At 43.2% G+C, this 26,081-nt stretch overlaps 1 protein-coding gene across 1 annotated transcript in view; it reads right to left on the reverse strand.

Moving 5' to 3' along the window:
• Nucleotides 1-7,205: 7,205 nt before the first annotated feature.
• Nucleotides 7,206-26,081, reverse strand: part of COLQ (collagen like tail subunit of asymmetric acetylcholinesterase) — a 49,824-nt gene continuing 30,948 nt past the window's right edge. Inside the window, exons 9-18 of the mRNA XM_082288270.1 lie at nt 25,373-25,399; nt 24,700-24,744; nt 23,938-23,973; nt 22,947-23,027; nt 19,657-19,753; nt 17,788-17,927; nt 14,907-15,026; nt 14,185-14,305; nt 11,898-12,000; nt 7,206-9,905 (exon numbers count right to left, since the gene is read on the reverse strand). Coding sequence (XP_082144396.1) covers nt 9,836-9,905; nt 11,898-12,000; nt 14,185-14,305; nt 14,907-15,026; nt 17,788-17,927; nt 19,657-19,753; nt 22,947-23,027; nt 23,938-23,973; nt 24,700-24,744; nt 25,373-25,399 — 840 coding nt within the window. The 3' untranslated portion in view covers nt 7,206-9,835. The remainder of the gene's footprint in view (nt 9,906-11,897; nt 12,001-14,184; nt 14,306-14,906; nt 15,027-17,787; nt 17,928-19,656; nt 19,754-22,946; nt 23,028-23,937; nt 23,974-24,699; nt 24,745-25,372; nt 25,400-26,081) is intronic.

The following is a 26,081-nucleotide window of genomic DNA, read 5'->3' on the forward strand; positions in this document are numbered from 1 at the left end:
GCAGCATGGGGCTGGCATGTGGTTTTGCTGACCTCTAGGAAATAAAAAGCTCTTGAAATGCATGATATGGGACCATAATTCAGCACCACAGCAAAACCTGGAGTACAGGTTTTAAACATCAGTTTAATCATTTATGCAAAGTTGTTCCCTGAATTGTAGCCATGTGGAGAAATGTTTTATAATTTGAGAACTGGTAGAGTAAGAATTAGGCACGAGTATGAAGACCAAGAAAAGGAATTGCAGGAGATGCTGCAGTGCACCAGGCATTTCCAGACATTGGTGCAACCAAGCTAAGCATCTCTCTCTCTCCATTTGAAAGCTTTTGTCCGAGCTGTCACCATGTGTTTTTTCCTAATATTTCAATACATTGACCCAAATATATTTCTTAATGAACAGATACTTAACTCCACTCTGCCTGTGTCTAACACAGGTTTTAGATCTGTTTCTTGTGTGTTGCCATTTTTAAAAAAAATTAGCCTTAAAAAGCTTCCGGCTCCCCTGCCCTGCCCCTGTGAGGAGATGGTTCCCAGAGAAGCTGCACTGATGGCACTGCAGGCACAACCCCCAACTTTGGGGATTAGGGAAAGAGGCTTTTCCAGCTTTTGTTGTGTTCTTGCGTTCCCCTAGCCTCCACCTTTTACCAGCCTGTATTTCTTTGCTGGTGTCTCGGCTTGCAAGGTCTGGTAAAATTTCTCCAGGGTCTTTCATTGTTTACGCACAGCTGCAGGGAGATGTCGCCATGAGTGCAGGAGTTCCGCCTGCAGCAGGAGGAGCTGAGATTGGTGATGCTCATATCCTTCCAGAGCTGCCAGCCAAGAAGCTTCACTAAGATGCTGCTTCCCTGGTGGGTCCTGGTGCCAACCAGCAGCATTTGGCTGCTTTCTCTGCCTATACCTCACTGCTGTCAGCAAGATGCACTGGTGTGTGGCCTGTGCGAAGTCCTACAGCGATGCCAAAGAGAGAATGGCTCACTGTTTTCCTAAAATCAAACAGATCTGAGACTTTGAAATGCATTTTGCATCAATTTGTTTGTACCAGGACTCCTGCTCCAGCTATGGCTTTCTGCCAAAATAATTTCCAATCAGTTTTGCATCTGTTTCCAGTGTTGGTATCACCAGCTCATCTGTAGTCTTCAGAGACCAGGCGTGCCTCACATAGTTTCCTATAGGTCATAGTTTTCCACCTGCTTTCTTGCTTAGCAGCTGGTACCCAACCTCTTCCTGCAAGCGGGAGGAACTGGGCAGTGCAGCCTCTGCTGTGCTGCCACCCCTTGCCCACCTCGCTGTCTCCCAAATGTGACATCAGAGCTGTGGCCTCAGGCACTGGCACTGGCTGAGCCCAGCGCTCCACGCAGTGAGCAGCCAGCTCTCCCAGCCCAGCCGAGCAGCTCTGCCCCACGAGCAGGACATGGCTGTGTGCAGCGGGCTGCTGCAGCTGTCTGTGAAACCTGCGCCCCTCCGAGCCCTGGGGCAGCTGGGAGAGGCTTTCTTGCCAAAAACCTCCTCATCAAGAGCAAGGGGCCTGCTCTCCCACATACAGCTTAGTTCTGTGCCCCTGGCCATGGTGTGAGGCACTGACAGTCCTGCCTCAGCAGATGTGCCAGCCAGGCACAGGAACCTTCTGGCACGTGCTTCTCCCCTTGTCAGGATGTACAGAATGTCCCAGTCACTCAGTGGATCGTGCCAGGACATTTCACAATTTATTTTCTTCTGTCCAGCTTGCTAAATTCCCTTTTCTTCCCCATGAGTCTTTTAAGGATCTATATTCTCTCACCTTCAATCTACAGTGCACTCTGTGTATAAATAGTCACTGTTACTTATCCCCGCCTCACACTTCATCAGTCGCCTTGAGCAGGCTGCTCTCCCCTGGGGCTCAAACCAGCCGCTGGGCAGAATCTGGGGAAAACCCTGGGCTATTTCAAAGCACTGGGACAGCCAGCTTCTTGTCACCCAGCCCAGAAGTTTCCTCATATAGCTTTGTTTACTTGTATCAGTCTTGTGTGGAGAGTTCATGTATCCAGACCGCACTCCTTCTGAAATAGGACTCCCTCCTGTTCAAGCTCTTCCGCTTTGGATAAAGTAATTAAATATTAATTTAGATTTTCTTAAACCTTGTATCATCAGGCAATGTTCACAGCCTGTGAGAATGTAGCTCTTTTCCATCCAGGGTGAGGTTTTGTCTGTCCACACTGGTATTTTTTTTTTGCCTACTGACCGTCTCAATTGGGAGCTCAGCTCTCTGCTCTATTGATGGAAATGCCTATAAACACATAAAAGCAGGATATTCCTACACAAATAGAGCTTTTCAAAAATAGCTATTTGTTATCACCTTTTTATTAAAATAGAAAGAGACAAAAAAATCATCTGCTGAGGGAGTCTTGCCTTAAGGAACTTTTCTTACAGGCTTCAAAGTTTGGTGAAACCAAGGGAGGGTCTGGAAAGCTGTCTTGGCTTGTATCAGTAAATAAACATAAGACATATATAACCACATTGGTAAATCACAGCTGATGGCGTGTGTCCTTCAGCCTCAGTGACAACCTTCATTGAGCCACAGGTGCTGAGGGTGCAGGGGGAACTCCTTCCACTCCCAGATCCCGATGCAATTCATCTGCCGTGGTGACAGCAGAAATTAAGAAGTCCTCAGTCTTCACATATAGATGTGCTCTATGTGACCAAGCAGGCCACCCTGCCGGGAAACGTGGATATGGGTGCTGCAAGCAAAGAGAGAGACCGGAGCCAGCCGGCATCACCCCCACAGGGCTGCAGAAACCCCCTCAGGGCCTTTTGGAGGGCTTTGGCAGGAAGCTTTAGCTCTCTTTACCTTGCAGCTGGAGTCCCACCATCCTCAGGGCTGCAAAATACAAGGGCAGTACAGGGAGAGCAGGGGGTTTCCCTTGCAAATGGCCTGACAGATACTTGACTGCTGAATGCGAGAGGAATAAACACATTATTTGCATGTCCTTAGGGCTCGGTTCTTGCTTGCCAAAACCCAGTGCGAACTCTCTGATGCCAAACTGTTTGTTCCATAGGCTAATCGCGGCAGTTTAATCCTCCCTGCCACGTGGTTACTCCCTGGTAAACCTACAGGACATAACTGTTTATCAAATAATCCGATAGTATGGAGCAGAGGACAAATATTTGACGTCTTTAAGTTAGCATAAGAGCTCGGTCACAGGCAGCATAAGGCAGAGCTTGCTGACCCCCGGCAGCAGCAGGTACAGCTCTTGGAGCTTTATTTAGAAACTGTAATCCCGCAGCCTTTCACACCAGACATTGTCTTGCTCAAAAAGTCCTGGCACAGTGCAAGCCTCTCTGCCCTTCACTGTGCCCACCAAGACCAGTGAGATTACCAGCTTTTCCCCACTGGTCCCACGCTTCTGCTTTGAGGCTGCTGCTGGATTTGACAACCAATCTCTGCTCAAATGAGAGCAAAAGAGTAACTTGTCACTACAGCCACCTCGTGTATTATGATGGTTTATCTGAATGTACGGTGGCATCACACTTTAAATTCAGCATTTTATTGTATTTCACAACAGTCTCCCTGTGGATCTTGGCCCATAATAACACACATTTCAACCAGCCACTTCTGGACACTTCAATTGCCTGAACTGTTCTGTTTATTACCTCTAATCACTCATCCTCCCCTTTAAATTTGGTAACAACTCAAAACCTGAGCAGTCCTCAGTGTTCTCTTTCTTGGCACATGCTGTCCTCAGAGCAGTAGTGCCAGGTAGGTAAAATGTCAAACCCAGTGGAAATGTGTAAAAGAAATTACTTTCCTGTGAAGCATCAGGGTTGCCAGGCTCCTCTGTATTTCCGTTTGTCCATCAAATAACCTCCAAGAGGAAGGCATGGGAAGCACCAAACATAACCTGTCCCAAATGTCTGACTGGCTCAGCACAGCCTCTCCCAACTCATGCATGATGAGTTTCACAGGGATACATGGCTAATTGAAAATGAGGAGGGCAGGGAGCAATGGTACCTCTTCTCTTCCAAACAAGATTAGTCACTGAAGAATTTCTGGGATCCCATGAAGGGTTTAGGGAACAGGTGGGGTTCTGGAGCAGTTCTCTGCTTGCTCCACCAAATTGGGGATGTTCTGGTTAGGAAGGCAAAGGAAAATAAGTGCTACATGCCTGCATTTCCATGTTGTAAGTCAGCACTCAGTAGTGGTTCAGTGGGAATTCCACTGTGTGTCTCTTCCTCCCAGGAGAGTGACAGTGAATAACGATCAACACCCATCCCCGTTTGCCCTACAGAGGATGCTACGGACCCTGACAGGGCTCTGACTCCTCTTCAAGATGAATACTGAAAGCTTCCTCCACACCTGGCACAAGGGTCAAAGACATCTTGCCATGGGCTTGAATTTAATGCTGATGTCAGTTTGTTCACTTATTAAATGGTGACACTTTAGAGCAGCTAAGAGAGGGTCATCAGTTGCCGTTTCTAAATATACTAAGCATGCTGCTGTGTGAGTAGGTTAATGTTACCTCCTCTTCCTCCTGGCTGATTTATTGTGCCATTAACTCAGATTCCTGCTCTGTCAAAGCTCTGTGTTTGTGTTATCACATACAGGCAGGCTCCCAGCTGCACCTGCAAAACAGCTCAGGGAGTGCTTTGTCCTTTCCTGTGTCCTGCAGGAGATACCACCAGAAGCATTAACCCTGGGGACAGCACTGCACACAGCTTTTCCCAAAGAACAGGAGATTCTCCGATACATGTGATGCCCCACATGGACATGAGGCCCCACACCCCACCCACACTGGCCAGAGTGGCTCCTGCTCCCAGCAATCCCTTGGCTTTGCTATCAGTGGCTTTGATGGGTTCAGCTCCATCATTCTCCTTCCCCCTCCTTTCCAAAAAAATCCTGAGCAGAACTCCATGCAGCAGGGCTACTTGCTCAGTAGTGTGTGGGAAGGCTGCAGCAAAATACATGTGTTTAAACCCTCTTCTCTCTCACTGGAGAAGATTATGCATCCAAACTGGACCCTCCCTCAGATGCTCAGGGAAACTGTCAGAGTGAATTAAAAGATACAAAAGGCCAGGGCTATAACTCAGTGCCTTTTAAGTGCCAGGATTTTGTGGGGGACAGAGGGAGGGAAGTAGCCACTAATGTAATTTCCATGAGGAGTATACTCCTCTAATGTAATTTGGCCTGGCTACCCTTTCAAATGCAGCCTTCCCTGGCTGGGATGGTTCAGGGCCATCGGTCCTAAATGCCCCAGTAATTACTGATGCAATGAAAGCACGTGCCCGGGCTTTGCTCTGGCCTTTTCAACCCTGGACTGACACCAGCTTTCTGCATAGGGCACATTTCCGGGCATGTAACTGGACACATTAATATTGTGGGGTTTTTTCACTGACTATGTTCATTAAAGACACAAATGGCTCATTTGCTCAGTCTTTGTTCCTTTTTTCTCTTTGGTTAAAGTCTGGCAGTGCTCTAATGGTCTACAAGTTATATAGTCTCTTACCAGATTAATAAGCATCTGATCCAAATTCCTGATCCAAATTTTACATTCACCAGTTGTCTGTGCTGTTGCCAGTACCTTATGTTGCCTGTAGCAGAGTTCAATAGCCCGTGATTCTGTGCTTTCCTTGCAAGGGAATGGTTTCCAGGGAAGGGATCCTTGCTTCAATATATCCATTTCCTTAGGCAAAAGCTGTCAGAGAAAGAACTTGAAAGTCTATCAGAAAGTGCTCTCTTTGCCTCACCCTTTGTGAATTAAAACATGATTTTTCCAACAGCTTTTTAAAGATCTCCTTGCAGCACTGTGCGTGATAGACTTAAATATTATCAAAGAACCACAGCACAGCACTGATTTCCTTCTCTTGGGTTTATTTTGGTCATCTTTTTAAAATACATCTCCTGAGTGTATGTGGCTGCCAAGTCTATTGAATTGTCCCCAAAAGCTGCTAACTGGGGACTTATTACTGTTATTCCTCATAAACAGCTGGTGCTCAAGGACAGTGACTGTTCTTGGGCACTTGCAGTTTAAGGATAACCACCAATCCCCTCCCTCTTGTACAAGTGAGTGGGGCTGAAGTGGGAAATGCACCCTACAATTTTCAGAAGGTAAGAACCATGACCAAAGGTGCTTTGCTGTGACATATGCAGGGCTGTCACAAGCAGAAGATGTTAGAAAAGGGATGGCATGAGAGACTGAAAGAGAAGCTGATGAAACCCGGCAGAGCAGCAAGGGTGTTGCAGAGTTTTCAGGAGGCTTCAAAGGATATGAACTTTGGTGCCTTTAGAGGAAATAAGAAGAAAGAAAGAAGGAGATGACGTGCATGGCCAGATTTATGGCCAAGGACAGCCTTTACAGCTATGATTTTTAATGGTTGGAAGGGAAGGGGGAAATGACGTAGGCATTTGGGTGCCAGCAAGGTGAGTGTCACAGAAGCTGAGTTTTTAGAAAGGACAGGCAGAAAACACTCATTCTCTGTCTGTCAATACACTTCCTTTTCCCCTGGGGACAGCAGCACTGCCCATCTCTGGAATGCCCTGTTATACGTGGAAGCCTTGGGACAACAGACTCACAGGTTGCTACTGCAAGGAAGGGCCCTCTTCTCGAAGCCTGGGTGCCAGTTTCTGGGAGTGTCCAAATCCCAGGTGCCAACACCACCATTCCCATTGTCCACCAGCACCCGAGGCTGTTGCTTTCTGGTTGGCAGCCATCAGCTCAGCCTCTGATACAAAATTACATAGCGACCAGTAAATACATTATCAGGTAGCAGGAGGGGATAATCCCCCAAACCACAGCCCAAAGCCTTATTAAAAACAAGTACATTGCAGATTCCAGCCAGGAATCAATGGAAGTGGAGCGGTTCTGCCCATGGTGTGTTGCAGGGGTCAGTTTGGGGAACAGGCAGCGGCAAGCCCAGGAGCAGGAATGCACAGTCACACTCCCAGGCTGTGCGCGCGTCATTGCACCCACACAGAACCAGATCCCGTGGCAGGCAGGGACAGGCAGCAGGCATGGGAAAAGAGGGGTTTTTTCCCTCCCCAGCATCTTAAACTAGGTAATTATATTTAAAAAACCTGTTGTTAAACCCAAAATTAAATAAGTGAAAGTAAGGACATAGGGGAACTAAGGTAGCATGATTTATTGACATGAGCTGCTAGTATAGGCAGTAGGTAATTACATATATTTAATTGTATATTAAGTGCAAGCCGGATTTTTTGTATACATTAATACAGTGCATGGCATAACACTTTGTACTTGCCTAGAGTTGCATACTAATCATTAGAAAACTCTCCCACAAGCATTTGCTGCTACAAAAGTCCAATGAGCTGAAATGTTCCAATTAACTTTTGAACCAGTCTTGGCACAATGTGTTAAGAAGCTCAGAGAAGGAGGGAAGACAATTTGCAGCAGACCAGGCACAACCCAGATGAAGAATACCCAATTAATGATAAATCAGGTATGTCAGAAATGAGGGCAAAGGATTTATTTTGCACCGTTTTAAATCATATATATTTCATACCTTGCCTGGTGTCTTTTTCATGCTTTATCAGCTGAGGGAACCAAGACAGTAACAGTAGTATTAAACTTTTGTTTTGTTTCCTTATATTTTACATTGCTTTGTCCATTTAAAATCCACGCTTTGTAAGTGTTCTCAGACTGACCAGACTGATAGGCCCCTTTCTGAGCATGTGCAGCACAGTACAGTTTTACCTGGGTGATCACATCTTCTGTTTACATATTCTATGATCCATGCACGTAGCTTTGTTATTCCAATGTCCTTCAGAGGTAGGAGATTTTAATTCAAAATGATTCGACTGAAAACTGAAGGTGAAAGGCCACTGGAATTACCAAGTTTCTCGGAGACTCCAGCCTTTTGGGAGGTTGAGATTAATTCCTTGGAGAAGGTGAGTAGTTAGATGAAGTGTCTCCAAGCCCGAGGGATAGTAACACCCAGCAGATGCTGCCACAGGCTCAGCCGGAGGGATGGCCAGCAGGGCATGCTGCTGGGAGCCTGTCTGTCCTCAAGAGCCTCCCAGCAACCCTACACCTGCTCCTCGTGGTGTGATGCTGCTGGAACCTGCTGCTTGCACAAGCACAGGAAATTAAAAGGCAGCTGTGCTAGTGCCCAGATTTCCAGAGTTTGTGGCAATTTTCTTGCTCCAGTGGTTCCTTGACCTTTTATTAAGACCTCAGTTTAAAAAAAAAAAAAAAAAAAATTAAACTGTTGAAATGGGCTACAAATGCTGGTGGCTTGGCTTCATAGCAACATAAATAGCCCAGGTAAGTGGTAGTCATGAAGAGTACACGAATTTTCTTTCTTTTTTTGTTGTTAACTTGTGATTTCCAGTATCACTTTATACATGCATAGTTAAAGTCTTCTGGCAGGTGGTAAAAGTTGCATGTATTTCTTGATTGCTTTAATGCATTATCATTACACCACAACGTCCACCTTTATTTAACCTCTACAGAAGTGCCAGTGTCAGTGCAGCTGTTGCAGCTCTGTCACCAGCACAGATATCTCACACATTTCACACAGTCCTGTACAACATTTACCACAAAGCAGAAAAGAGTGGCTTGTATGAAAACAAAGGCTAGTGTTAAGGCTTTTAGTCCTGAATTCTGCACATTCTTTGTTTCATTTTCTGTTGTAGACTCTTTTTCACATAACATTTAATATGCTTTCCATATGAAATTGGCTCTTTACTACTTGCTAATAAATAAGTGTATAATTACCCTGACTCCAATCAGAGCTGATATAGTTGAGCAACCTTCCCAAAAAACCCACATGTACAGTGCACAGCACGACTGAGCATCCATAAACACACTGCTCCGAGGTCTGATTTATGGCGACACAAAAGTGAGCGCGCACACTGGGGTACATGGCAGCAGAAACAGAAAGTGGCAGAGGGGGAGGGAGGACAGGGTGTAACTGGGAATTGAATGATGATGGTCAGGTGGACAAGGGTTTGTACATGTAAAGACCTTCCAGTGTGGACACCAGAGTGAAGACAATGTGTACACGGCCATGGTTTCAGGCAGGGAACTGATGCTGTCCCAGCCCCTTGGGGTCAGACAGAGCCCAGCCAGCTCAGAGGAGAAAAATATGGAAATATGTTCCTTCTTTATCTTCCCTTCTTGTCTGATTTTCTCCTGGGAGAGAACTTCTTGGCTATTTCACAGTCTATTTGTCCAGTTTGTCCTTTGTATTGTGTTTTGCAGGCCTCCTGTGACTGCTTGTAGTGCACAGACAACGCCTTGGCCTGAAGGTGATGTTAATGAGCTTGTTTGGCTGATTTGCTGATTCTGAAAGAACTTTAACTCCTTTGACCAATGAAGGAGTATTGGTAACCTTATTGTTGCTGAAGTAATCTCTTGTGGATACAGCACTTGCTAAGTTCACATTGTAATAAAGGGAAAGTCCCTCTAAACACCGCATCCAAGATATGCTTTGTGTTTATGCAGAGAGGGGTTAAAGACAAAACCCCTGAAGAGAGTATATTTGGGTTTAACAGTGTTAAGTGGAGGTAATTGTTACACAATATTCCTGGTTAATGGAACTCAGCTTCCAGTAGTTTAATGTTGCTTTTATGATTGAGAGCAAGTTGCCATCCTCAGCCGCATGAAAGTCTCACTGGCTCACACTGTTTGACATCTATTTCTCTATTAAGACAGGATGCAGTGGTCCTATTTTTCCCTATCTCACAAATTTATTAAAAAAATCTCAAAATGGCCATCAGCAGCATGACGTGTCTTTGTTTGTTCTCACAGAGGTGGGTGGGGTGTTTTTTGTCCCAGTCCTTCTTGGATAGGTGATAGAGTAGCACCTAGCACCCGCTACACGTGGGATGCTACCCGCCTCCACTCCCCTCATGTGAAGTATCGACACTGTGTGGAGTCAATGTAGCAGTAGGAAGTGCATCGCAATTTTCCATAAGACCTAGAATAAAAGAGAATATCTCAGTTTCAAAGCATGGTATAGTTCACTTATAGGGTTTCTGGATGTAACTCTCCGTAGGAGCGAAGAACCTCAGAATATACATATGCAACAACATATGGGAAACAAAGCAGGAGGGCAATTTTCATCAGTACTCAAGTATGTTCTCCTTTATCAGCAAAAGAGGAGTCCAGGAGAAACTGTGAGTGAAGACTTAACTCCCTGTAATGTCATTTAAAAAACCTAAAATCCCTATTGGCAGCAGGACTAGAGCATTTCGTGGGGGTGGATGCAAAAGCCCCTGGCACTCACCCATGGGAGCTGTGGAACGAAATATCTGATGGTCTGAGTTAAGTGTTCTTCCAGTTACTCCCAACAGCTTCAGCAGGCGTGACTGTGTCTGTCCTTTAACTTATTTCTCATGTTCTTGAAATAATGAGAGTGACACATTCCCACATTTGAAATAATTTTTAAAAAAAGTAAATCGAAGAGTTCTTGCAAAATAAGGAAGAACAGAGATTTTGTCTTTCTACTGACTTAAACTGAGCTGCAGTGACTCTACCTACTGAAGACTTCACCAGAATTGTTAATAAGAATTTAAATGAGTTTTTAAATTCTGGTATGTCTAAATGAATAGCCCATCCACAGCATCAAGCTGTGGACTAAGCTGCTTTAAAACTATGTCCTTGAATAACCCACATTCTCAGACCAACATAAAATCTGAAGCGAAGGTGTGTGAAATAGGAGGAGGGATCTGTGGGCTAGAAAGAGTAAAAAATGGGAAAATCAGTTGCAACAGAGTTCTTGGAGGAAAGGTTACTTTGGGGTAAAACTCCCATGGGAGTGCCATACTCACATACTCAGCCCACTTTACTCATGATTCACAGCTTTTTCTTTAGTTTGGCAGATAATTTGCAGACTACACACAAAAATAAAAGATCTCAGTCGCTCTTCACAACTTGAATATACACACAAAGTGAAATTTATAAAATTTTCCTCAGTCTTTTGTGGTGCTATCTTTGGCACCAAACTTCAGACTCATAGAAAGGAATAGTTCTTACAGTAGAAAACAGCTCCACACTGTCTGAAGATGAGGTCTCTGTAAAGTGTTTCAGGTTTGTCAGGTTTACTGGTCTGGATTTTAGTAATCTCTTACACCGGGAGTGCTCCAACAATTACAGTGGAGGGATTAGCACAGCATTCGATTTACAAAGACGTCCTGTGGTTTCTTATTCCTGTCAATTAGCACATTATTGTTCCCTGAATGATGAGGCCTCTGCGCATAATTTAATTTGCAAATTAAATGTTTCCTGTTAGCCAGTAACAATACCTGACAGCTAAATAGAGGTGCTGCTGTAGGAGGCAAAACGCTGACCAGAGGAAGCTGCCTAAACTAAGGCAGAGAAAGCAAGTCAACAATAAGCAGATGTTTAAAATGAAGGAGGTTGCTAAGCAGATGCAAGGCTTTGCATCTGCTGGTGAACGAATTTCCTGCGCCTTGGAAAAGCTGACAGATGACTGCTTGATTCAGAAGCGAATACGCCCCTAGAGTACCCATTAACGGGAAGGGCAGCAGGAGGTCGGCAGGAGCCTGTGCTTTGGTTGCTGTGGATTTTCTCCTTCAGTGCGATCATCTTCTCATGGCCTTTCCTACTCTTCTTATGTCATGGCTGGACATTTAAGGAAATATTGGCAAGAAATGGGCAAACATAGGTCTACGTGACCTTCATTTGATTTGTGCAGTAAGAGGCATGTACTTCTTACTGAGAAATGAGATCTGCCCCTTAAAGTCAATGATATGCAGAAATAATTTGGTAGACTCTTTCTTCCCTGCTACTTGCAGTGGTCCCAGTAGAACAAGCTTTAAGTGTGTGAGGTTCCTCTGTTTTAAAGCTGGCAAAGAGAAAAAAGAAAGGAAAAACACATACACACACACCCCCCAAACAAGCCAACCAAAAGCCCACCAAACCAAAGTGAAGACCTCCTCTTACATACCCAGGAAGGTATGTTCTACATGTCAAATATCCAAAATCCATCCCATCGCAGTCTTCAACCCCCTCATGCTTGTAGCCATCTCCGCAGTAAGCACGACGGCACCCTGATGAAAAACAAAGAAACAAATACCTTCCAGGCACTTCATATGTAAAAGAAACAGGTAAAGTAAGTGGAACTAGATTTTTAAGGGTTAAGTATAAAACAAGATATTTTTGGGAGGGCATTCTGTAAGGGCTGTCTTAGGAGGAGCAGTACTCTTCACTGCAAAGAATGTACTTGTTTTAGCCCCATTTCAATGACCAAGGGAAAGAATGGATAAATACTAAAAATAATTACTACAGAATCTCTAATTACTTGCTCTAAAAATTATTATTGCCATAGATAATTACTATCAAAACAAGTTAAAGGAAACATAAAATACAGTTAACATAAATGGCCTGGGGAGGTCACAATCTCAAAAAAATACTCTTAGATCTTTAAGTCATTTGAAATTCCTAGCCTAGACCTTCACCTAATTCCGTGCAGCACCTATGTTTGTCTGCTGTGAGTTGCCACATACAAATGGAATTATGCAGCCTATAAAAAAAAGGTATATGATGGTTGCCAAAAATGTGTTTTTCCCATTGCTGACTGCTACTGACTTGAGCGTGAGTGGGAGTAGTCACAATTTTTCATGGTGACTGACGTGTAGGCTGCAGTAATTTGTGGGTTTGTTTGCCATTTTAGCAATTGGACTTTGATTTTGGTATCTTCAGCATATTGAGAATGACTTTCTAACATGAACAAATTGATTTAGTTAAAATCCCTTTGACATCTCAGATAATCCACTGGTGTTAAGCAAAGGATTAAACAGACACTCTGGAATAGGGAGTTTGTAAGAGGCTAAAGTGGGTTGTTTACAAATAGTAGTGATTAATTAATTGCACCAAGGATGTGTTTGTCAGAAATTGATGCTTCTAAGACCAACAAGTCTATTTTACAATAAAATCCATTTAACACTTGGCTAGCCTTTTCCTTTTGGTTCGGTCACAGGAGAAGAATGATGACAATGTGCTCATTTCCAAGTAACTCAGTGTTGACTCCTTGGGTCACATCAGTGTCAGAAATGTATGAATTGCAAGGCCTCCATTGACCTGAAGCTTTGCCCAGAGCATAGCACAGAGAACACAATGTGCCCTCAGACATGCAGTGTATAATTTTGCAGGCACTAGAACTAATAAAGACTATTTTCCTGCATGGTTGCTCCCCACGGTTGATTGCAAATTCTAATTGAATCATTTTCTCATGTCTGGAGACAGGAGAGATCATGCTGTCTCTCTGGAGTACTCTGCAGTCAGGCAAGCTTAGAGGAGCTTTTATTTATGTCTCCCTAGACCTGTTGAGACTGAATTGCCTTTGAAATCTCTTTCCTGTTGTCATTGAGAAGCTGACTGGGATTCCTAAGGGGAACGGTGGTGATGGACAGGTGGATGGAGAAACTTGCATGGGGCATGGCTGCATAGACACCATTTTCAAAAATGGAGTGATATATAAATGAATGTAAATGAAGAATTGCATCTTTCAGTGTTGGGTGACACTGTTCTGAAATGTGACGGAGCATCCCTTTGCTAGGAACAGCAGAGTACCAAACCTGCTGTGTGGAGATGGTATAGAGCTGTGCTCTGGGGAAGGATTCAAGCCATAAAAGTAACTGAGAGGGAGAAGTGAAGGTTGCCACAGGAGCTTGAATGCTTGTATGCTCTTTGCTATCCACAATCAGCAGACATGAATTAAATGTTGTATAAATCTAATAGTGAAGGTAGTGGGTCGACACCTATCCCTATTCGTTATCCCTAAGTGAATAACAAAATTCAAAGTGGTGTTTCTGGACTCAGGATCTATTTTACCATAAGAAACAGCCAGCATCAGTGTCTATCCCAAGGGCTGTGCTGCACTGCAAAGATGTGCTACAGCTTTTAGACAGAGAGCTGGTAGCCCCCAGGAAAGGTGTGTCTGTAAACCAGCTGCAGGATGTGACCCCCAAAATGCAGTGGTTTGGCTCTGACTCAGCCAGGATGCATGAGAAGTGCTGTTGTCACCTCTGCCCTGTGCTAGTGTGTGCCATCCACATGCACGAAGGCCTCAGTTTTCACCCTGTGGCCCTTGTGCCTCCCTTTCCCTGTGCCTGCACTTGATCCACAAACCACACCAGCTCTCCTTGTGTGATTTAGACAGCAGTGTACCCTGTGGTACAACTAATGCACCTTCCCTGGTAGAAAGAAGCCACGCCTGCTGCACTGTAACTTACGTATACAGTCGTCAGTCACCACTGCATTGCCGTCGTCACACTCTTCCCCATCCTGCACGATCCCATCTCCACAGGTACCCCCATCCTCCAAGCGGTAATCCATGGGATAGAAAGGGGTGAGCTGACCAAGAAAACACACAGTGGTTACTGAACCAGACCAGCAGCAGCCTGGCTAGCAAGCAGAGGTGAAGGGCTCTGGGGGGCAGATCCCACAACCAGGTTTTTATGTCTTGTTATTTGTTGGCCAGAGGGTTTATACAGAGTCTGATCCAAGGTTCAGCAGACACAAGAAGGATCCTGCTGTTAATTTCAGCAGGACTCATCTTAGCTCCTTGGAGCAAGAAGGAAATATGTGAGTTTGGTTTGAAGGGTTTTTGTTCTGCAGCTTTGTACCCTGGTGAGTTTTGCCTTATTTTGTATTAAATAAAAACTCTCTTTACTACCGTAATTCCCTGAACTCTGCTCTAGTTTGCTCACAGTGGAACCTGGTTAACAGGGAGGTTAGCAAAACCTGCACCACTGCTGAGTTAATGCCTCAGTAGTTAAGACTCCTGTGAACAAAATTCAGAGAAATATGTACAATTGTGGCAGTGTTCAAAAATGAGCTTTTCCCCCATTTGCTTAATTGATTCTGTATGACACCTTAAGTACAGAAGTATGTTCTGTATTTCAAAATGAAACATACACTCACGAGCTTTCTGAGACCACAGTCATATTTTCACCTGGACTGGGAGCCATCCAAAGGTATCCTTGAAATACAAAGATCTCTGATCTCTTCTAAAAGCTAAGGCATTTTTGGTGTTTAACTGGTCCAATTCTTCTTGATTATTCACCACAAATATCTGGGGCACAGAAAAAGAGGTGATTGGTAATTTTTTCAAGAAGCTTTTTGCAGTGTCACAGAATCTAGTTTTGCCATATGTATCTTCAAATAGGTAAATAATCACACAGAAAAATGGTTTAGTTGTCTTCAGAAACAGAGGAGGTGAGAACCTGCACCCACGGAAAGAATGGTGTTTCATGAGCACCTAACTATGGCTCCAATGGCCCCTATTTTGAAATGCACATCCACAGATAAAAATCATACAAATACTGGTGCACAATCACTGCTGAGAAGAACTTTCTGGTGTTCAAATGGTTTGATGCTGAAACAAGTGCAAAATCCAAATAGGCATAAGTGCTTTTTGTGGATTGACTATAACTTTTTAGGCATGTTTGTGGCTACAAAATAAATAATGCATGGCTCAATACAACCTTCACTTAACTTTTACCACTTTGTGCTTTCTTTAGACTTAAATGGCACTAAAATGCATGTTTCTTTATATGCATACACTACGGTCTAAAGCCAAGTCTTCAGTTACACTGAAAAAAGAATTTAGTTCAAATGGTAAAATTAGGACAAGCTGCTCTCTTACCCATTTTTTTATTGTCTTGATCAATGAAATTGGATGTAAGAGGCATTAGGAAATAATCTCTTCCTTCAGCATCTTAATCTATTTAATTTTTGCAAGATTCAAGCCATTTTTAAATTAAGAAAAAGCAAACAGAGTGCTTCTGAGCAAAATGGATTTAGGGCTGAGTCTGATTCTCACCAGCATAAACAGAATTGGCTCTTTTAAAAAAAAGTTACCCTGAAATTTTTACATAGTAGAATATTCCCATAACCCTGGACAAAGGCCATTTTCATTAAGGAAGCATTGAATAAAAATGCCTTCAGCTTGACTGAAAGAAAGCAAGGGAACAGGATGCCAGTACAGAACTGATTCTGTAATTGTGTTCAGGAGCTCATGGCCCTGCCCCAGAGCTCCAATTTCTCTTGAAATCAATAGCAGAACTGTGCTGTCTCAACTGATATCAGCCTTTGAAATTACACAAGATTGAAAAAAGCGAATGAATCTAAGCCAGTGACAGAAAAACAGCACTTTGTTCCCCAGCCTCTGCCCTCCTCTGGCTGTGCTGGCACTGGAGGAGCAGCTGGGTGCAGTGGGTGATGGTGCTGAGGATGTGCTGCTTTGGCAAACCTCGGGGCCAGGGCAGAGAGCACCATCTCTGGATCTTTTCCATGTGCAGCTATAGAACCATGACAAGAGCTGACAAGTGGTCCAAGACAGGCTTCAAAGCTGCTACATGGGGATCTGAACAGAATAAACAACAGTGATGTTTAAGCTCCTGCTCTTTACACTTGAGGGAGTAAAACAAATGGGGCAGGCAGGAAAACAAGGACTGCTGCTCTGGAAGTGCTTCATTTCCAGAGCTAAGCCTTGCCTTTTTGCCATCCCACGTTCCTGGCAACAAAATGACACTTGGGGGCTCCTAGGGACAGTGTATGGTATTTTAGATGCTTACACACTCATTGTTATCTTTTAAGATCGGGTATGAAACTGTGCCTGATGGAGAAGGAGGGTAATAAGACCTACACATTTTAATGTGAGCCTTATACTTTTTCCTGTGAGTTTTCCAGGCTGCAAAGCACATGATGTCTTTTTGCATGCAGTGTGATGTGAAATGCACCTTTATTTCAGCACATTCATCTCTCACCAGTATGTTTTAAAAACAGCAGGAGGGTTTTTCCTAATGCAACACAGCTAGGGATGAGTGAGCAGCTGACACAGCTCACAAGACTTGCAACACACTTGTGCAAAAGGCTGAGCTCAATGACCCAGTTTAATGGGCGGTGCTGTGAGTATGTCCCTTCCACACACTGTAACAGCTTTCTGACAGCGTGATAGATGGAGCTTTAACAAAGCTGATTGCTGCTTATTGACGTTCAGAGACTGCCAGACACGGCTCCATTTCCACTTGCATGAGTGGAGTGGCTGGGCTGTGCTGGCACACAGCAGCAAGGTAGCATCTGCATTGCTGACTAAGGGCTACAGTGTACAAAATAATAAGGCAGGGCCCAGCAGAAGGAAAAGTACATAAAAAGTAGTTACAAAGCCCAAAGAAATCAGTGATGAAAAGTTGCTAGGTCACATTTCACCAGTGCCTTGTCCTTTATTTTGTCCAATTTGCTCATAAAAATGCTTTCAAGGCTAGAGATGAGAATGAGCTATATCATGTGTACTATTAGCAATATAATGTGTCTGCAGACAGGAGCCCAGACACCTGATTCTCATGGTTTGTGGAAACCCCTGTTCGGTTCAAGGTTGAGGGTCTGTGCTTTGGGAGAAAGTTCTATTGTATATGTGAAATGCTTGACCACAATATTCAATTCTGAAATCACTGTCTTAAAAAAAACCAAGAAAGAGATGCTTACTTTACTGACCAATCTAAAATGCATTTTGATTTAATGAAATAAAAAGAACAAAAGATTATATATATACAGTAGTAGATGAAAGACATCATCCTCAGGCTTGAAAAAGGTTTCCAAATACTTGCTGCCTTGCTGATGTTTTGAAACAGCTGCACTTCAGCACATCAATCACACAACTATCTATGAGACTGAACTTTTTTTCACCAGCTGGGTCTCAGAGGTTTTGGGTACTAGAAATCACACATTGCCCATATATCTTCCTATTAAATAAAAAAATTAGTGAGTACCACATCTCTTGTAGTAGAAGCACTTAAGAACTGCTCACATCCCCTCCCAGAAAACCTGCTTACCGCGGGAACTTTTGGGTAGCTGTGTCCAAACACAGATTCCTCATATGATGGGTTGCTCATATGTTGTGGGGTTCTGCAGAGACATCTCCCTGGAGGCCCTGGAAGTCCTCGTTCTCCCTTTGGTCCTATTGCAAATTGCCCTGGGAAGCAGAGTACCAGGTTGCCTGGTTACGAAGTTACTACACAACACACAAACACAGCCTTAGTGGGAAAAGTACAGGCCAGGTGGAGATATGCATTTACCCAAGTTTCCAGATAGGCACATCTCCCACCAAATCCACTGGGAACCGAAGGGTTACCAGAAACACTAATTCAGGAGAAAGATGCCAGGTTTTTACCACAGTTGTATTATTTCAGATCGCCTTTTGAATTTTTCTACCAGTTTTGTAGAGGAAGAGAGAGACCATTTGCTTAGAATAAATGTCAGCCTGTTTGAAGCTACAGAAATTCAGGACAGGATGAACACACAGATCACTCTACAGCACCTATGCACCAAGTTTTGTGGAGTCAATCTCTGTATGCATCTATAACACACTGGACTTGTGCCTTTGTACAACCACTTGAGCAATGCTGTTTCACAGGTTTCTGTACAGCAAAACACAACTAAAAATACAGGAGTTTTTTTATGTTTTAATTAAACATTTAAAAAAATACTGCTTTTTGACTTTTAAAATTTGGCAAGGATGTGCTGCTCTGCAGATTTAGACAATGAGCCAGTATGTTCATTCTGTAAGCAGTGGAGTCATTACAGAAATGTCTTTTAGGATCAGAATTCATATTCTAGAGGAAAATTATTAACAACCCTGACACACAAACTTTCTGTGGATGGAATAAAGCCTTTAAAAAGTAATCTCAAGGTCCTGGCTGCCTTCCCATCAGCATGGTGAAAATTCTGCCTTCTGAAAGCTTCCAGCTAATTTACTCAAGCAAATATGCTTCTTAATGGGAGGCATGAGATATGTGAAAACTCTGAAGCTGAGTCCAGCTTCACAGATGTTCCATTTCCCCACAAGAAGAGACCTCCTGTCCACTGATGTAAGCAAGGGAAGAAAAAGGGAAAGCAAAATGGAAGGGGACATTGAAGAGATTGGCTGCAGTACAAACAGCTGTTGTACCTTTGAAGCAATAGTAAGGTTTTGCTTTTCTTTCCCAGTTTATATCCAGGGTGAGAAACCCTACCTGAGGCTTCACTGCCACTGTGCACTGTGGGTCATGTATTGTCCTTCATGTCCACGTTTGGGCCCACAAGCTGACCAGGGTTCATGTGCATGCACAGTTCTGATGCTGTACAATTACCAGTTATTACAAGGTTTTCCTCATGATTTCTACAACACACACGATTTCAGTGAACATAGATCTCAAGCACTTAATTATATAGAGAGTTTTTCTCCACTGCTCTTTTTTCCCTGAGTCCTTTCACTTCGATTCTCTTCCCTCCTTTCCTTAATGCCACTGTAACTTGGATCTCATCTGTTTTTCTCTTGCAGAGCTGCACAAGGTGAGCATTTTCCAGGATACCTGGAAAAGCAGACCTTTGATGATGGAGATTACCTAGTCTCTCTGAGGCCACCAGATGGCTTTTCGTTATCCCCATCTACAAAAATCCCTCAGAGACCACATAGGCTTTACTTTTGGTTTTATTTGAAACATAAAAAGCCATAAAGTAGGCTTTAAAGTAAGGTATAGAGTCCTTATAATGGACAAGGATGGCATTACCTGGCTCCAGGAAAAATCCTCTCCTTGCCATCAATGGAGAAGCAAACAAAGCCCTGCAGCACTTTGTGAAGAGGAGCCTACGTGTGCCTGATGAGTCAGGAGGGGCTGGGGAGCAGGGACACTCTTGGAGACATCACCTCATCTTCTGCTTACCTAATCCTGACGGTCCAGGGGGGCCTGGCTGGCCAACAGGACCAGGCTTACCAGGTGGGCCCATGACACCCGCCGGTCCAACATCTCCCTTGAGTCCCTAGAAAAGAAGTGACATCCATTTACTGACTAAACTATTAGTAACAAACAACCTCTTCCAGCCAACACTGGCTTCCCATTTAAGAAAGCCAAGAGATTTGCCAGAAGAAGCTCGCAGCACAAGCTTCATGGACACCACCTCAGGGAACAGGTGCTCTCCTCTCCTATGTGGAGACAGAAAGACATGCCCAGGCAGGACTTCTGCTCCCAAATGGGAATGGTCACAGGGATCTGCCCTGTGAGGAGTCAGGAATCACCCTGCTCTGACTTCAGTCATTTGATAGCCTTTTTTTAAGGATGAGTTTTTAACCTTAGGAGTGAGTGCAGCTGAGAAAGAAAGGGGAAAATCACTGAGGAGTTGTCAAGGGCTTCCACCGTGACATTTCCCAGTCTTAGGGTGCAGCCTTTCAGAAGCACACTAATGACTTTGAAGCTCACACTATTTTCAGAAGTGCTTGAGGTGCCTGGATTCCTGTATCTTCTTGACTTTCACCATGGGTGTATCTATGTTAACACATCATCACAAACCAAGTGAGGGCTTGGCTTTACAAGTGCAGGTTAGTGTTTAGCAACAGCATGCTGACAAATGATGTCCCTCTGGCAGCCAAACAAGCAGTCAATGCCTCAAATTTACCTGTGGGAGAGGGGCTTGCACACAATTACCATGCAATAGCTGATATTCTCTAAAATCAGCTCTAATTTGCCTCATGGGAGCTTGTTCATACAAGCATATCCTTAGGCATTTGGAAGTTTCAACGTAGAACTGTTTGACACCTTCTCATTTTTTGCTCCTGAATTTAATATGGTGACACTTATTAAAAATAACTATATTTACCTTCCTGCTCATATACTCTCCAAGGCTTGGATTTCTCAGCTTTATATTTCAGAAGTGTATTACATAGCTTAAAGTTTAAGTATCCGACTTGATTTTTATGTAGCAGCACACGTTATTTAGCATAATCAAAGTGATGTCTGCTACGTAAGCTTTCTTTTAATGACAAAGGAGAATATTTCCTTGAAGATGGTGTAATTCCAGGTTAATGTGTATTCAAAGGCATATGATGAATGGTTGCATGTCTAATTTGAGAGTAGCAAAGCATATATAGTAATACATGCTGAAATGATTGTTGTTATATAATATGTTACATCCCACGGATACGTTTGAATGTCACTTGCACCGTTTCAGCAGAGGAAGGCTGATTTTGCCATGGCCTATAAAGAATTAATTGAATATTTGCTTTGTTTAATCCTATTAGGTAAGTTCTGAGCCATAAAAACATTCCAGGATTTATGTGAATGTCAGTGATGCTGATCTCTAATTACTTCTTACATTACGCAACCCAGAACTAGCAGACCAGGATTTTGTAACCTCTAAGAAGACTGTGGGAAATCTCTTTCCCCCACACAGCAGCAATTTGACAGAGGCAAGGCGGTGCCAGTCGGACGTGTACTGACTGAAAACAAGCTGGTTTTTGTGTCCCCTCCTTTGGAGGAACGATTGCTTAATGCTCTCCTGCTTAGCACTGACGGATTAAATAATAATAGCAAGGGTTGATGTTCAATATTTTTGCCTTGTTTATTTTTCACATGTGTCCACGCCATTTGGAGAAGCTTTTCCCATTGACAATATTTATATTCATGTTCTTTCTTTCAAAGTAGCATTATCTAAAGCCCTAAGTCATTCCTCCTCAAGACTGAAACCCTAAACTTGGGTTTGCTTAGGGTCAGCTCCCAAGTTATAAAGCTTCGGGTGTTATATCTCAGTTAGCAGCTGTGGGACTGTGACTTGTGACTCCCTCCTCCTGGCTACCTTTTAGGAAGAGCCTGCCCCAGAGGCAGGGAGAGTCGAAGAAGTCAGTGAGCTAATCAAGACGTATCTCAAAATGGAAGTGGAAGTGACACCTGCTTAATTTAGCTGCTTTTATCTAGGCATGTCAGCTGGACCAAGAGACAGGAAGGGGCCCCATGCTGGTGGAAACTATCCTCTCAGCTGAACAAACAGCCAGACAGGTACAGTACTCAAAGGTGGCAGCCAGACCCACAGACTTAAAATGCCACTCCCCAGTTTTTTTCAAAGGATTAGAAAAGAAGAAAGGAAATAGCGAGTTCACCAGTTACAGAGAGGGAATGATGAATCAATGCTAAGATTGCTTTCAGGGCACCAGAAAGGGGGTTGTGTACTGAGCCTTGGGACTGGAAACACCGATCTAGGGCCAGACTATAGGTCTTTTAGTCGCATCGATTGTTGCCTTAATTTATGACACACTTATGTCACCACTTTTTTATTAAGCCACTGTGTAAGGTGACAACATATCTAAGGTTGTGCACAGAAAGAGTGCACAGTGTTCAAGCTGCTCTGCAGGCGCTGCGTGTTCTCTTGCCTTATAATATATAGAAAGATATTCTACAGCACACAGGCAGGATGGATGAGCAGAGTTCACAAAAAAAATAAAGCAAAACCCCTCAAAACCAGCAAAGAGCACACACCAGCTTTTAAAACCTGACAAATCTAGGACAAAAAAACCTTCTTGCTGGTCATCAAGCAGACTTACATTGCACATACCTTCCTTACTTTCCTACCTATTATTTCCTCCCTAACACCCACCCTTTTTTTTCCCCACACTGGCTATTTTATCACTTCAGATATTACCTGTTCTAATCAGAGCAACAGTGAAGCAGGGATGTGCCTCTCCTTGCCATGCCAGGCATAACAAGACTGCAAATAAAATACTTCCAGCTAAGCCCTTACCACTGGAATGCAATAGTGGTAGAGTCAGTATCCAATTTACACACAATTCCTAGTCCTTACAATTCATCTGAGTGTCTGAAAATATAGCTCTGCTAGCATAGTTTTGAGCTCTCTAGCCATCAGGTGTGGCTGGGAGCGTAGCTCTATGTTGCTTAGGATTCAAAAGAAGCCTTCAAGGTCTGCTCAAATTGTATTAAATGAGCTCATTACCAATCCAGGATAAATACATCTTTTCCCACGCTGCATGGGCAGGGAGCTGAATGCTGCAGACAAGACTCCAGCCCTAAAGCTGAGGCTTTAACTCCTGTGTAGCTTGTGCATGCCTGTGAGTTGTTCCAGGAATTCTGTCCACTCCCTGTGCGATACAGTGCAGGGTACAAGAGCTTAGACCACACAATCACACAGATGCCATGAGCCACAGGAAGAGGAAACACTGTGGTCCTACTTGTTTGCCTCGTTTTCCAGGTCTTCCTATAGGTCCTCTGTATCCTGGTACTCCAGACTGTCCCTTCGGGCCCATCTCTCCCTTGGTGGTTGCAGAGGGAAGGAAGCAGGAGGTGAGTACATGGTTATGCCTGCCTCATCCAAGACAACAGATGCACATTGCTTTCATTCACATGATTCCTCTAGATAATGCTGGCACCGTTTCTTTCTTAGAAATCCAAAATTATTATAAAATATTTTAAAACAAACAAACAAAAAAACCTCACACCATTTACCCACATACCCCTGAAAAATCCTTTCTTAAGGAAGAGGCCAAATGAGATCAGAAACCTGATTAGAGACTTGGAGGGGTCAAGGCTTGAAAAACTCTCTGACCCCTTGGCAATACCTTGCTTTGCTGTTAAGATGCATGTGTGATAAAAATACTTAGGGAAAGGAAGGTGAATTCACTCATCTTCTAATCTCTTTAGGAGCAACTATTATTTCCTTTTCCTAATTTCAGAGATATGATTTGATTATGTCATGAAATTATCCACCTTTAGGTTTCCCATAAGCCAACATCTGAATCTTGATTGATTTTCAAGTACAGAATAATTATAACATAAAACTGGTCATAGTTACCACTGCTATTTACAGTAGTGCCATTTTGTTTCAGAGTATCAAGAAGGAAATATTTATTAGTTTCAAGTGAATAAAACCCAAGCAATTAGGGCAGTTACAAATCTATAAACAAGGGTTTGGATATGTTAAGCAGGAGGAAGATTATGACTAAACAAACAATCTGGGGGAAAAAGAGAAACAATGGCAAAGAGTGAAATCTGAGAGTTTTCTCCTAAACTAAAAAGCCTAAAGAATTTGATCAAGTCCAGGCAGTGCTGGTCATTGAGTCAAGCAAGACCCTCAGTGTCTTATACTTTCCAGGAAGGCCCTGAATCCACTCATTGACTGTCTCAGCATTTAACACAACTCCCCAACACATCATGCCCACTTACTTTTTGTCCCAGCATTCCAGGGAAGCCAATTTCTCCCTACAAAGTCAAAGGAGAAAAATAATCAGAAAATGTGTAGTGATCTTTGACAAAGCAGCACCTTCTTTGGAAGGAAGAGAACAAGTGCCACGTGTGGATATTGGTTAAAAACTGACTCAGCACTGCAGGTAATGCAGTAGGTGGAGATTTATAAGCAAAATTTTACTATAAAGCTCCTTGTATGGTACCATTACTCCTCTGTCTGATCTTCTGCTGCCAGCTTCTGTTTCTCTGGAAAAACCATCCTGATTGTGCTCTTGTCTGCAGGCAGCTCTGCTACCTGGACAGCTCCCAAACCCTACCTCTGGGAAAGCCATTTCTCCATTTGCACCTAAAGCAGTTTACTTTTCATTTCTCAGTTGAAAGAACCCCCAAGCCATGAACCTCTCCCCCTCTTCCCTTCCTGGTATTATCATACCACCAGCTGAAAGCATTTTGGGAAGCTGCTGTGGTTCTGGACTGCACAGCCCAGGAGGGGCTGGAGTGACCTCCAGGAAAATCCTCCTCTGACCCATCAGTCCCCCTAAGCACTGGGCTGGGGGCACATGGACATGGAGCTGCCCCATGACCCTCACATCAGATGGGACCACTGCTTTCCCTCACCACTCTTGCCCTCTCTGGAAGATGCTTCCAGGCTCCTTTCCTCTATGACCCTACTGTTTTTCCCTGTCAGAAGTACATTTCTCCTCAGATGCACATTCACAGCCATTTGGAAAAGAAAATTACCTGGTCTCCTTTGACTCCTTTGTCACCTCTGTCACCTCTGGATCCCTGAAGAGAGATAACAGGGGAACAACAGCCTAATAACTACCATTTCATGAAGAAGCAAAAAATATTTCTCCTACACAGTGCATTACTGAAGTCAAAAGAGTACAGTAATATCTTCAGAGTGAGGTATATGGTTCATTATTGATATCATAACAGAACTGAGGGTAAGGACTGTATGAAAAGGGACTCATTCTCCCCAGACAATTACTTTAAATACATGCTTTCCTGGACATAATACTTCAAAATTTGATATTTTTTTCCCAGTTGGCTTCTTTCTCCAGTTCAGGTCCCACTGTAAAGTCTTAGAGTACAAACTGTCTCAGTGCCAAAGTGTGTATCACCTAACTAAACCAGACCAACAACTAAGGATTATTTAACCCATGCTGCAGATGGGGAACCTGGAGTGAGTTTCACTGTAGCAACTTGTTCATGAGTCTACAGGATGTAAAACTCACTTCTTCAGCACCCCAGCCCAAGCCACAAGACTGTGCTCCTTCTCAGTACTTGTTTTCATTTCTCAGTGGGACCCTTAGATTTCATCAAAATTCAATCTCATTCCTACAGATACTTTTGCTTTTAACATAAGTGTTTCCAAATGTTAAATTATACATTATTCTGTTGTCACACTGACCTTTTCTCCTCTAGTTCCAGGAAAACCCTAAAGGGAATGATAGATATTTTAATGCTTCTCGCTTTCAAGATCACCCAAGAAGCCGGATTTTCAAACTTTGAAGTGAAGAAAAAGAACGAAGCACAAATAATTAATTGCATCAACGTGTAAATGCAAATGAATATTTACAGCTCCTAAAATTGCACCAGAACAGAACTGTGAAATATGAATTAAAGGCAAGACAATTCAGCCCAAAAGCCATTATGAAAAAGCCAGGTAAAGCCAGCAGCTTTGATAAAGCTTTGAAACTGAAACAAGTGAAATAAAATGTAACTGAGAGTAAATAAAGCATTAGATGCCACAATTAATAATCTAAAATAATTTTAACAATAATCTTCCTCCTCTGTTTAGTTTGTTTGTTTGTTGTTTTTTCCCCCACTGAACATACTTAAGTTATACTTAAGTAATCTAGTGTGATCATTGATATAAAACTGAGTTTCTGTTAAAGAAACATAGAATAAACAAAGGTATTCAGTTCTTCTTTCCAGTCCTTTATTTGAATAAGCTGATTACATAATTTATTTCAACTGTCAGTACATATGTGTAGTTCTAGTAAGGGACCAAAATTATCTCCACAGACTTATGAGGCGAGTGGAAAACATTGCAGACGTGATTTAACGCTGCAGGTATGCTTAAGAACTCCATTTTTCTAGTGGGATTCAATTATATC

This window comes from Coloeus monedula (assembly GCF_965178545.1).
Source record: "Coloeus monedula genome assembly, chromosome: 1".
In the NCBI taxonomy this organism is placed as follows: Eukaryota; Metazoa; Chordata; class Aves; order Passeriformes; family Corvidae; genus Coloeus; species Coloeus monedula.